The sequence below is a fragment of the Protopterus annectens genome, chromosome 10.part0, assembly GCF_019279795.1.
Source record: "Protopterus annectens isolate FY-2018-M chromosome 10.part0, PAN1.0, whole genome shotgun sequence".
NCBI lineage: Eukaryota > Metazoa > Chordata > Ceratodontiformes > Protopteridae > Protopterus > Protopterus annectens.
The window spans coordinates 1,075,395,511-1,075,409,560 of record NC_056744.1 but is presented as its reverse complement, the minus strand read 5'-3'; the positions used below and the strand labels follow the sequence as shown (position 1 = coordinate 1,075,409,560).

At 39.7% G+C, this 14,050-nt stretch overlaps 1 protein-coding gene across 1 annotated transcript in view; it reads left to right on the top strand.

Annotated features, from left to right (window-relative positions):
- The window catches only part of MKNK1 (MAPK interacting serine/threonine kinase 1), a gene marked incomplete in the record, with an annotated part of 837,567 nt that overhangs the window by 764,330 nt on the left and 59,187 nt on the right, over positions 1-14,050 (top strand). The window contains 1 exon segment of the mRNA XM_044085821.1: positions 12,170-12,213. Coding sequence (XP_043941756.1) covers positions 12,170-12,213 — 44 coding nt within the window.

Sequence of the window (14,050 nt, the reverse complement as noted above, 5' to 3'; positions counted from 1 at the left end):
TCTATCCCCTTAGCTCCTCCCTCTATGGTGCCTGTAGATGTCTCTTCCCACTCTCTTGCTCCCGGACCGAGAGATCCACCGCCTCAGGTTTCCCCACTGGGAAGAACCCCCTCTTCCGAGGATTCTTCTGATCCTTCAGGAGATCCTCCGCATAAGAGGACCTGTAAGAGGAAGCACCTAGACTCCCCTGAGTCTACAACTTCAGATACCGACTTAGATGAGTCGGAGGGGTCCCCAAGATCCCCCTCTGAGGATGTCTCTTTTTCAGACATCCTAGAACTCCTAAAACAGAGGGGAAACTGGCCCTCCATAAACCCCTCAGAGGATGAGTCTGTATACCTAGAGGCGTTCGGATCTCGACCCTCCACCTCCTGGGTGTCTCAGCCTTTTGACCCCCTCATGGAGGTAATAGCTCGGAAGGCGTGGGCAGCTCCTGATTCCATAGAATCAGTTCCCAAGAGGCCTTCTAAATTTATTAAAGCCCCTTCCGAAAAGCAATTCCTTACAAAAGGTGTCCCTGTTGATGCCATGGTGGTGGCGGCCGCCACTAAGAAGGAACTTGCAGATCCTTCCGTACCAGTCCATCCTCCTAACAAAGATTTTAGGACCATGGACAGGTATGGTAAGCGGATGTTTTCTTCAGTGACCTTTGCTATGCGTTCGCTGAATTACTTATGTCACTTCACCAGACTTCAAAGGGACATCCTAAAGAATTAGGTGAAGTAGTACAGGATCCTACAGCTCCAGGGGCTCAGGACAAGATTGCTTCTCAGCTAGGAATCCTTAACTCCATAGCCAACTCCTCCATGCGGCTGATTTCGTATGCAGTAGATGGAGCGAGTAGAGCTGCAGGGACAGGAGTGGCTCTTAGGCATCAGTCCTGGATGCGGCTCTGTAATTTTGCAGATCCCTTTAAGGCGTCCTTCACAAACTCTCCCTTCGATGGAGCAACATTGTTTGGTCCTCAGGTGAAGGATACGTTGACCAGGTGTGAGCAAGACGGCAAGACTCTCTCTGCCGTAGGGGTCCGTTTTTCCACCCCTTCTAGGCCTTACCCTAAAGGACAGAAGGGCGGAAAGATGTGGTTCCGTAAATCTCAGGGAGTCACGCCGGATACACGTGGTCAGTTTACCCCTAGAGGCAGAGGGGGTAATAATAACAGACGCCCTAGGGGCAGAGGGGGTCCACAAAACCAGGGAAGCAGAGAGCCTCTCTGACAAGCCCTTCCAGCATCCCTGAGGTGTTGCCCGACTGTCCATCCTTGGAGGCAGTCGGGGGAAGATTATCGCTGTACCCAGAAGCCTGGCTTTCCCTTTCACAAGACAAATGGGTACAGTCGATCATATCTGAGGGTTACAAGACTCCTTTCGAGGAAAGTCCCTTTACTCACAAAAATTCCCTTCCAGATGTTCCACCCAGTCTAAGGGAAATCGCAAAATTAGAAGTATCAAAGCTTCTACAAAAAAGGGCCATTCAGCCAGTTCCAACAGACCATTCAGAGCCCGGAATCTACTCAAGGTTCTTTTTGGTTCCCAAAAAGACGGGAGATTGGAGACCAATATTGGACCTCAGCAGACTCAACAAGTCTGTGAAAAAGACAAGATTTCGGATGGTCACACTTCAATCGATTTTGCCCTTTCTGGGCAAAGACAACTGGATGTGCTCAATAGACCTTCAGGATGCACTATCACATAAAAATCCACAGACGCCCAGAAGGTTTCTCCGCTCGGCTGGGGTCCAGTCATTACCAATTCAGGGCCCTGCCCTTTGGTCTCACTACAGCCCCCAGAGTGTTCACCAAATGTATGGCAGTGGTCACGGCTCACTTGAGACGTCAAGGATTCCAGGTGTTTCCGTATCTCGACGACTGGCTCCTCTCAGCCACCACCAGGCATCAACTTCTCCAAGCCAGAGATTACACCCTAAATCTCTGCACTCATTTAGGAATTTCTATCAACTACGAAAAATCCTCCTTATTGCCCTGCCAATCTATTACTTTTATAGGTGCAAATTTAGACACTGTCTGGATGTCAGCAAACCTCACAAGCAACAGAATCCTAGATATCCAAAACCATGTGCGGATCATCCTTGCCAGCAAAAAGATGCAAGCCAAGACTGGTCCTAAAGGTATTGGGCCTCATGGCAGCTGCCATTACTCTTCTCCCTTTGGCCCGCTTTTACATGCGTTTCCTTCAATGGATGTTGTTCACCCAATGGTCCTACCAACAACTCCCCATGCGTCATCAAATTCTGGTGACGCAAACTTGCAAAACAATCTATCCTGGTGGATTTCTTCTCCCAGGTTCATCAGGGCAGACCCTTTGTTTCCGCCCCGTAGCCACAGTCACTACGGACGCCTCCCTGATCGGGTGGGGGGGGTCATTATCAGGGCAGGATGGTTCATGGGACATGGCAACCGTTCGAATACCACCTGCACATAAATGTCCTAGAGATGAGAGCAGTGCTTTTAACGTTGCAAGCCCTCAACGACTTTCTTCCCTTGGGAACAGTTGCAGTTCACACGGACAATATGTCTGTTGTGTGGTATATCAACAAGCAGGGCGGAACCAAGTCCTACCCCTTGTGTCGAGAAGCTCTCAGACTTTGGCAATGGGCGATCTCCTCTCATCGGTTTCTGGTAGCAACGCATATCCCTGGGAAAAACAAAATTTTAGCGGACAGATTGAGCAGAGCTATTTTCATGCCTCACGAGTGGTCTCTCAAACAATCTATAGTGGAGGAGATTTTTCAAGAATGGGGCCGCCCATGTTGCGATCTTTTTGCTACTCCCCAAAACAGCAAATGCCCGGACTTCTTCTCTCTCTTCCCACTTCCAGGCCATCCCCCCAGAGACGCTCTTACCCAAGATTGGCCCCAGGGACTTCTTTATGCCTTTCCTCCCTTTCCTTTGATACCACAGGTACTCCAGAAAGCTGCCGTTTTGAGAGCCAAAATGATTCTCATTGCCCCGTATTGGCCTCGACAAATTTGGTTTCTGTTCCTCCATCGTCACCTCTTGGCGCAGCCGTGGCATCTGGACCCAGTGCCAGATCTTCTGATCCACCAATCGGGTCAGCTGCATCGGTCCATTCCTTCTCTCAACCTCACAGCTTGGTTGCTCCACTTCCTTCCTTAGCCAGGCTTCCTATGATCTCTAACCCTGTTAGGGATATCATAGTGGCTTCCCTTAAATCCTCTACTAGAAGGATTTACACTAGCAAGTGGAAACATTTCTCCCTTTGGGCGAAATCAAGGAATATAGATCCCTTTACTGCCCTTGTTCATACAGTTTTGGATTTTTTAGCGATAATCCTTCACTCGGGTTCTTCAGCTTCCACTGTCAAAGTTCAGTTAGCTGCGATCTCGAACTTTCATGTCGGTTTTGCAGACCACAACATTATGTCCCACAGGCTTTGTAAAGCTTTTCCAAGAGGAGTTTTTCTCCTTAATCCTCCTGTCAGGAGTCCTCCTCCTCAATGGGACCTAAATCTAGTGCTGACATCCTTAATTCTTCCTCCCTTCGAGCCAGCTGTTTCATGTTCTCTAAAGTTTCTTTCTTGGAAGATGCTCTTCCTTGTCGCTATTACCTCGGCTAGGAGAGTGTCAGAACTGCATGCCCTCTCTGTTCATCCCCCATATTTGGTCTTCCACAAGGACAGAGTATCCTTGAGAACTAATCCTTCCTTTTTGCCCAAGGTTGCTTCAAAAACAAATTTAAACCAATCTATTGATCTCCCTGTATTTTTCCCCAATTACTCCAACAGATCGGAACAAAAATTACATTATCTTGATGTTCACTGCCAACTCAGATATTATTTGGACAGAACAAAACAATTCAGAAAGTCTGATCAACTCTTTCTTTCTTATGCTGAGAATAAGAAAGGCCTTCCTGTTTCCAAAGTGACCTTGTCTAGATTGCTTTCTTCCACCATTTCCGAAATCTATCAACTTAGGGGCAAACAGCTGTGCTCAAAACCAAAGGCACATTCCACCAGAAGCTTAGCCACTTCCACAGCTTTTCAGGCTAGACTTCCTTAGATACTATTTGTGCAGCAGCCACTTGGGCCACTCCTCATACCTTTGTTTCTCATTACAAATTGGATTTGGCCTCCAGGGATAGAGCCAGTTTTGGTTCTACGGTTCTCAAGAGTCTGTTCCATTGAGCCACCCAGGATAGAGGTGCTAGGGACGTGGTCCCATCCAGCAAGAATGAAGGCAAGATTGACAACTTAACATTTAGAAGTTATGTACCTACCATAACGTTCCATGTTAGTTGTCTTCTCTCGCCTTCTTTCTTGCGACCCTCCCTCCTGCCCCCTTGCCTGGACAGACTTTGATCTCCCTTGTCAGGAAGATTGCTTCTTTGGGCGCCAGTTAGTTATCTGGGTTCCCATTATAGCCCTTTTTGTTTAGGCTAATTGCTCTTCTTTCCTTAGTGGAAAGTTTTTTGTGCTAGGTGTTTTTCCCTATACGTACCTAACGAGATCTGGGTATATACCGCCTTGCATCATGGAATATGGGGCTGCCTCGAGCTGGTAAAATACAAAGAATCTCTCAAATTCTTTAGCCCTCCTTTTTTCCAAATTTTCTAAGGGATTCTCTAACCCTTAATCCAAAAAAAAGCAGTCTCACCAAAATGCAGGTAAACAGATATTTAAGAAGAAATGGCAGGGGGTTGAATTCAGGAACCCCCCTCTAGCCAAGAACAGTCCAAAAAGTCAATATGACTTCTTTCCCCTTCCAGAAAGTCTGAATCTCCATTTTTCTCTTTGGCAGCGCATAGTTTGACAGATAGATTCTGAAGATCAGTCATGAAGGTTGCAGATGATATTTGGAGGAAATCTTCCTTACCAGGGCTAATTCCTCAGCCACCAGACCAGACTCCTCTATTTCCCCCATCCTTCAACACATGCTGTCTCAGAGAGTGAGAAAGACGTTTTTTCCTTCCCGAGTTGGGAAAGGTTTTTATTCAAGGACGTTTTTAGTGCCAAAAAAAAAAAAAAAGAATGCTTAGAGACCAGTTCTGGATCTTTCTTTGTCAGACCAGTTTGTGATTGTGCAATTATTCAAACTGCTGCCACTTTACAACCTGTTAATGTCTTCCTCATTTAAGTTTCCTGGTAACACTAGATTTAGATGTTTATCATTACATCCCTATTCATCCAGACTTCAGGCATTTCTGTATCTGGATTACATTATCAGTTATCTGCCTTATCCTTTGGAATATCCACTGCACCAAGAGTGTTCACAGTGTTTAGCTCCAGTTATAGCTCATTGCAGGCTATAGGGTGTCCACATTTAGATGACTTTCTTATCTTTCCAGTCTTTTTCAAGGTGTCAGGAGTCTCTCACTTTTATGAGAGATCTCTTGTACAAGCTGGGATTCCAGGACAACATTCAGAAGTCCATTTTTTTACTAGTTCGCATAGGATTGTGTTCTGGGGATGTCCGCTAGACACCTTAGCTCAGACTTTTTCTTCTACATGAAAAAAATACATGTATATGTATATATTTATTTTTAAAGTTTTCCACTCAGACATTGATCTTTGGGTCTCATGGCATTCACGATTCTTATGATACCCCTGGCAAGACTCCATAAGACAAAGATAAAATGATGTCTGAAGTCTCTTTGGTCCAAAATCAGAAGAGAAATCTCTTGGTGGAGTAGCAAATATATTTCTATACCAATAACAATAATGGTAATATAATAAATAGAAGTTTATAAATAAGAAGCCATTTAACGTTTAACGTGCTTTTCAAATTGACATAAGCTGTCTCAATTTCTTGTATGAAACAATTTTATTATATAAGCACTTTATTATTATTACACATTTTTTGATATGTATTTTTTATTAACTGGTAACTTTTTTCTTCTTTGTATTATTTTTAATTTGTTTCCAGTTATATTTTTAGTACTATTCATAATAATAGATTAGAGTTTTCAATTGATTTGTTTAGTTAATTGCAAAGTTGATTATGTTACAGCTTTAGAGTTTACCTGTAGTACTTTTATCTATTTTAAATAGCTTTCACAGTGCATCATTCTCTAGTGACAAAAATTTGTGCCTTTAAAAAGTTTAATGTTTTAATTGCTTAATTAAGCATTATCGATTAATTATGACGCCTTTTTGTATATAAAATATGTTGAAGTTACTTCCTTTTTGTATTCTGAAGAAGGCTATCTACTGTGTGCCGAAAAGCGCTTCAATTAAAGTTCGTTTTCCAGGTTGGACGTGGATTTTTTCTTTGAGTTTTTGGTTGTTTTTGTGGATTCTGTGTTTTCTCAGTTTTATGGCGTCCCACCCGTCCTCACCTGATTTTTCGAACATGTCAGGTTCTCAATTAAATGAAACTAATGTTCCGGTTAAACCTTCAACTGTAGCTACTACATTGGACTCTGAAATTACGAATTTTGGACTTCTATTGGGCAAAATTGATGCACTGTGTAAGCGACTGGATCAGGTAGACTCCAATCAATGCTTATTTAAAGAATTTATGTCTGTTAAATCTTCTTTTACAAATGCGAAAAGCACAAATTGCGTTTATGACCTTTCTAACAAACAGTCTGGCTCCAGCTCTAACAGTAACACTACAACTACTGTTGACAACGTTAGCACGCCGCCTCCAGGGCAAGGGTCACCAGTAAACACAGCGCAAGTGAGTAAACAAAAGGATACAGCTTCGCAAAAGCGTTTATATGCTGTTTCCCAGTCTTGCGCAGTTCAAACTAACAATTTAACTAGTAACTCTTATGGTGAACATAATTTTCCTGTCAAACAGAAACTCGCCTAAACTTGCTTCTATTATCAAGGACTGTTTTGTCTTCGGAAGTAATTTAACAGAGCAAACTCGTTTTGGCACTGCAAATGGAGACCACACTCAAGATATTGCAGATACTTCTGACATTGTAAGTAATCTAAAGTCTCTTGACAATTCCTTGTTGAAACTTAAAAAGACACAATTAGAAATTGCTTACTTTAAGGAATGCCTAAATGTCAACATAATACCAAAAGGTCTACGCAGAATGCAATACCCTACTGGACTGGTGAATCAGTCTCCTTTTCACAAAGAGCTTATACAACTGTTTGAACAACAAGGTGTAGAATTACTTAATCTTATGATTAAGCATTATTCCATCTTTGTGACTGAATTAACTGATACTGTACTCGATCTGGATAAGCTAGTTACTAGCCACTCAGAATTTTTCAGATATAAATTTGATTATTCCAGATCCATATCAAGTATAGACAAACATTTACTTAAGCTGCAAGCTAATAAGTCCAAGAAACTGGAGAGAGACATCAAGGCATACAAGGAAGGTATTGCTTATCCTGTACCTTCCCCTGCCCAGGCTTGGCAACGACCACCTATTGTAAATATTGCTTGTAATGCTGGTGTTTCAAATGAATGTATGAATTGTAAAAGTGCATTTTGTAATGACCAAACTGTTGACAATGATGAGTTTGATAACAATCTCCTGAATGACGAAACAGAATTTCCTACCCTTAGGAGAAGTGAAAGACTTCAGAATAATTCTAAGAATAGATTTAATTCCAATCAAAGGCATAATTGTAATTTTGCTGCTGCCCCTAATGGTATCCCTAATCCAGGATTCAATGGAGCAAGACCAAAACAGCAAAGAACAACACATTATTTTAACACAAGGTCTAAAAATTTTCAATAGAGGAGGCAACTGGAATTACTGAATTTTTTAGTCAGCCAGTGTCCCCCTCCATTGACAAACATGAATCAAATATGAATAGTGCCTCTTTCGAGGACTCTTTTGGTTTGTTAGACGACTTAGAGATTTCTTCAGATCCATTAAAACCTACTATATTGCTTAACAAAAATAAAGATTTTAAAGTATATAATTTTTCTTCTTGCCCGTTGTCTCAAGACCTTGTAGATTTACTATCAAAAGGGCAAACATATGTCCCCTATACTAATTTTAACATCACGTCGGTTGTCATGGATCTTAAGAAATACACCAGAAAATTAAATTATTTATTTGGAAACACTAACAATACAGGCCCTTTACATGAGTTTAACATACCTAGCACTTATAATCCACCACTCCACCCCATTATACAAACGTTTGAAAACGTTTGTGAATTAGATTTTAGATCTCTGGCTAATAAGAGAAGGAGAACTCCTATTAATCTTGAAGAATTGGACTTAATTAATTTTGTCCACTCACAAAAAATCAGATTATGTAAGCCTGATAAGGGGGGGAGGTATCGTGGTTTTCAATATTGATGACTATAACCGTAGGATGAGCCTTTTGCTTAACAGTGACTTTTATGCAATAAGTCCTAGGTCTGAGGTAAATTCAGCTTACAGTTTGGTGAAAACATGTATAAACGATCTGTTTATTGATAGACACATTGATAGTGAATTATTGAATTATTTATCCACTTCATTTCCTATTTATCCAAGTTTTTTCGGGATCCCAAAGATCCACAAAGATTTATATGAGCCCCCTATGAGACCTTTGGTGGATGGTAGAGGATCACCATTATATGTTTGTGCTAAAGTGATAGATGCCACACTACAAAAAATAGTTATCCAAGAAAAGCAAGTCTGCAAAGATTCCTGGTCTTTTTTAAGCCAAATTAACCAACTTAAGTTTGATAGTGGCTTCAACTTTTTAACAGTTGACGTAAAGGACCTATACACTTGCATCCCACACAATATTGCTATAGAATGGGTTACACTCATGATGTATAAATACAAGCTTCCGAAAAAAGACATTTTTGTAGTGTCTGAACTATTAGACCTGGTTCTATCCTACAATTTTTTCATTTTTGACTCGCTGTTCTATATTCAGAAAATAGGTATTGCTATGGGCTCACCGTGTGGAGCTAGTGTAGCAAACTTAGTGATGGCCTTTTGGGAATCGGACTTAGTTTTTAAGTCAGACTTGTACCAGGAATCAGTTGTGTTCTACACTAGATACCTTGACGACATTTTTATGTTGATCAAGGGTAATGAACAAACAGCTGTTTCCCTAGTCGACTTCTTCAACAAGTCTACTGAATTTTTGAAGTTTACTTACACTTTTGATAGCTGTACTATTCCATACTTGGACATAATGTTGTCCAAGAATTTCGAACTAGACAGTTATATTTCGAGGGTTCATCGTAAAATTACATATTCTAATACATTTCTCCACTACTCAAGCTGTCATCCTTCTCATCAAAAGAAGGCTGTTGTTAAAGGGCAATTAGTCAGAGCGGCCCGGATTGTTACTCTCAATGATGAGTTTAATGAAGAATGTTTATTCTTAAAAACAGCTTTTTTAAAAAGAGAGTACCCGGTTGAGCTCATTGATGAAATGATAGCCGAGGTTAAGTTAGAGAGACAATAACCATTTCAGTCCTTTATTGGCTATACAAACTATAAGCCCTAATGTCCTCAGTAACAACTTGAGTAGTGAAGATACAAATGGAGTTCAATCTGGCAATAATTTTGATTCTATTTGTAATACTAATTCCATTTTTAAGGAAGCATCTAACATCCATAATAGGGATACAAATAGAGTTACTTCGTTTGCCACTACTCATGTCAAATTAAGTCCAGCATGTATCAATATATTAAACAAAAATTGGAATTTGTTTAAAAACAATTTATCTTTAATGAATAAAATAGGACACAGACCTAGGGTGACCTTTAGGCGTGGCTTAAATTTAAAAGACTCTAAGATTCAAACCCGACTTGTTGAAGAAATCGACTGGGATGTCTAAATGTGAATCTTGCAATATGTGCAAACATGTACTTGTTAGTAATTCTTTTACGTTGGAAAATGTAACTTGTAAATTACGAGACAAATATAACTGTAACTCAAAAGGTGTCATCTATTTGGCCAAATGCTTCTATTGTTCTGCTTTCTATGTGGATAAAACTGAGCGTAGACTCAGGGATAGAATTTATGAACACATCTATGCCATCACCCACAAGAAAGCGGACAACGCATTGGCCAAGCATGTTACATGTTTCCCTGATCACTTGTTTAAATTCCTGATTATTGACAGATTAGATAACAACCCTAGAGGTGGTCCCTACTCCCTGAAACTCTTGGAGTTAGAATTGAAGTGGCAAATAAAATTAAATGCTAGTAATTTTCCAGGCCTGAATGAAGCTTTATCAATAGGAGTCCTGTTAAAATTGAGAAGTCTGGCGAGATAAACAATAAACTGAAAACAGTAAATCTGTTTTCTATACCAATAACAATAATGGTAATATAATAAATAGAAGTTTATAAATAAGAAGCCATTTAATGTTTAATGTGCTTTTCAAATTGACATAAGCTGTCTCAATTTCTTGTATGAAACTATTTTATTATATAAGCACTTTATTATTATTACACATTTTTGATATGTATTTTTTATAAACTGGTAACTTTTTTCTTCTTTGTATTATTTTTAATTTGTTTCTAGTTATATTTTTAGTACTATTCATAATAATAGATTAGAGTTTACAATTGATTTGTTTAGTTAATTACAAAGTTGATTATGTTACAGCTTTAGAGTTTACCTGTAGTACTTTTATCTATTTTAAATAGCTTTCACAGTGCATCATTCTCTAGTGACAAAAATTTGTGCCTTCAAAAAGTTTAATGTTTTAATTGCTTAATTAAGCATTATCAATTAATTATGGCGCCTTTTTGTATATAAAATATGTTGAAGTTACTTCCTTTTTGTATTCTGAAGAAGGCTATCTACTGTGTGCCGAAAAGCGCTTCAATTAAAGTTAGTTTTCCAGGTTGGACGTGGATTTTTTCTTTGAGTTTCCTTTGTATGAAACCCCCGTATCTGGTCTTCATAAGGACAGAGTGTCTCTCAGGACTAACCCTTCATTCTTGCCTAAGGTGGCCTCCGAATCCAGTATCAACCAAACCATTAACTTGCCTGTTTTCTTCCCCAACTTTCAGAACAAAGGGGAATACAGGTTGCACTTATTGGATGTGCACAGACAATTGCGTTTTTACTTGCACAGGACAGAGGCTACTCGGAAATCGGATCAACTCTTCATGTCTTTCGCTAAGCCATCTTTGGGAAAGCCTATTACAAAAGTTACCTTAGCGGGATGGATATCACACTGCATCGTACACACTTATTTAGCTTCCGGCCGGCCTGAACCCTTGGGGGTTCATGGCCACTCTACACGTTCTATGGCTACTTCTGCAGCATTCTGGTCAGAAGTTCTTCTAGATGACATCTGCTCAGTGGCTACTTGGTCCTCTTCTCATACCATCATTTCTCATAAGTTGGATCTGATGTTCAGAGGTAAGACAGCTTTTGGCTCCGCAGTGCTCCGGAATATCCTTCCTTGAGGGCCAACCAAGGTTTTGGTAGCTGGGGACTCTGTCCCACAGGTTGCTGATCAGATGAAGTTAACTACTTCAGATTAAGAAGTTATGTACTCACCATAACGTTTCATCAGAGTAGGTAACTTCATTTGTCAGCAACCGACCCCCCTCCTTCCCCCCTAGCCTGTTTCATGGTTTTATCCATGATGGAAGGTTTTCCTTTGTCATGCATCAGGTTAGTGTTCCTCTTTCAAGTGTCTTAGATTGTTGTTTTTTGTTGGGTGCATATTTGGCAAACTCGATCTGAGAAACTGGAGGGAGGTAGCAGGGTATTATGGGTAAGGGGGAGGAGCTGAGAGCTCGGATCTTTTAGCTTGGAAAGCTGCCGGCTCGGATCCGAGGTCGAATCCGATACCCACAGGTTGCTGACAAATGAAGTTACCTACTCAGATGGAACGTTATGGTGAGTACATAACTTCTTATTTTGTTTACAAAGCTTGGGCATACCATTACCGATGTATTTCAACCCTTAAAAAGTTGATTTGTAGAGGAAGGGAATTGTCTGTTACAGAGCATCACACTTACCAGTGTGTCATGTTGGTATAGATGAAAGAAAAGAGCAGTAGCTGGAAAATTGGTCAATGAGCAGTTACTGGCCAGGAATCCCAAACATCCTAAGATTAGTTGCTCCACCCCAAAAGAGATTGATGCGGCTTCAGATAAATCTTGCAAATAACTTTAAGCTATTGTATAAGAATAAATCAAATTATTTACCATTCACCTGAACTTCTCTAAACATGGAATATCATGACTTGATCACCTTGAAAGTTTATTTGACAAAAAACTATTTTCTCCTTCCAGGAGGCTTCAGAAATGGGGATACCTACACCACAGGTTCTTCAGAGGTAAGAAAATGTTTTGTATTCAACTTTCAGGTTGAAATATAATGTGTACATGTATACATATTTTGTAGCTATCAAAGACGCAGTCGATTTCTTAAGGGATGCTTTGTGCGAATAAGCACAATGTTTATAAATGTCATTTCCTTTGAATACATCATCGCGATAATTTGCTTCTGTAAGGTAATTGCATATGCAGCTGTCATACATTAATGTATTTTTCTCATATCTATACCTATCTGTACATTTATGTGTAATATGTATACACACCTGACAGAGGCATATATGTAACTGGATAAAAGGCGTACAAAATATAGATATGTATATTATATGTATATGTTTTGTGTGTATATATCTAGATCTCTCTCTCTGTGTGTGGGGGTGTGTGTGTGTGTATGTATATAATATATATATATATATATATATGTATGGATCTACTTTTTTTCATCGAAATTTCACTCCTTTGAAAAAGAAAAGTAGATGCCCACTTCAGAGAAAGTGTACTTCAATGAAACTGCACTTTCGCTGAAGTATAGTCGCTGGATCAGCTAACTAAAAAAAATACACATAAAAAAATCTTTTTGCAGGGGGCAAGCCCCCTCCCCCCCTGCACACCCCCCACTTTAATGTTCTCGCTCCGAGATCGCACTATAGTAGGGAAAAGGGAATATTCCCTTATCCCCACTGTACCATGATCTCAGCACTAGTTTGCTTAGTTGTACATCAACACTAAATGTTGATGTACAGCTAAGGTTATATGCAAACTGCGTGTTTTTATTTCTTTTTTATTTTTACACAAAAGTGTATTTTCAACAAAATGCACTTTCATGGAAGTGAAGTCGCGAATTTACGTTTTGTTGAAACGTAAATTCGATGTAAAAAATGGAAACCACATGTGTGTGTGTGTGTGTGTGTGTGTGTGTGTGTATGTATATATATATATATATATATATATATATATATATATATATATAAAATGTGTAGATATGGGTTCATATGAGTTCATCGACATGTTAAAAGATCGACATCCACATCGTTGACTCGAAATAACCGAACTGTTAAATAACCGAAATTTCACATTACCGACAGTGACATCTCCAACAAATCGCTGTGAATAAAATGCTCCCAACAGCTTCAGAAAACTCCTTCCCGTACTCAACCATGTTTAACATGTATATGTAAAAGAAAACCCTGTAGCAGTAATATAGCTTCAATAAAATCCCCATGTTGTCAACAAATTGAAACGTAGTCTACAAGGTGAACAGTCGCGTTCCTAACAGCGTTTGCCTTTCATATGCGTTATAACATATTTGTTCAATGCAGAGAGCATATCGCTATAACTAACGCGACTATTTATCCTGTGTAATTACTTTCCATTTCCTAAGTAACTGGACGTGTTTATTCACGATTTAGTAATTTAACATAGTTTTATTTTGTACGTATGCACTTTGCTTTCTGTGGCTTTAAATAGTACAAAGTCACTTGTAGTACCGAAAGCAAAGTGCATGAGCATAAAATAACAGTATGTTAAATTAGTAAATCGTGAATAAACACGTCCAGTTACTTAAGAAATGGAAAGTAATTACACAGGATAAATAGTCGATTTAGTTATAGCGATATGCTCTCTGCATTGAACAAATATGTAATCGCAACGTACTATGAAAGGCAAACGCTGTTAGTAACGCGACTATTCACCTTGTAGACTACGTTTCAATTTGCTGGCAACCTGGGGATTTTATTGAAGCTATATTACTGCTACAGGGTTTTCTTTTACATATACATGTTAAACATGGTTGAGTACGGGAAGGAGTTTTCTGAAGCTGTTGGGAGCATTTTATTCGTC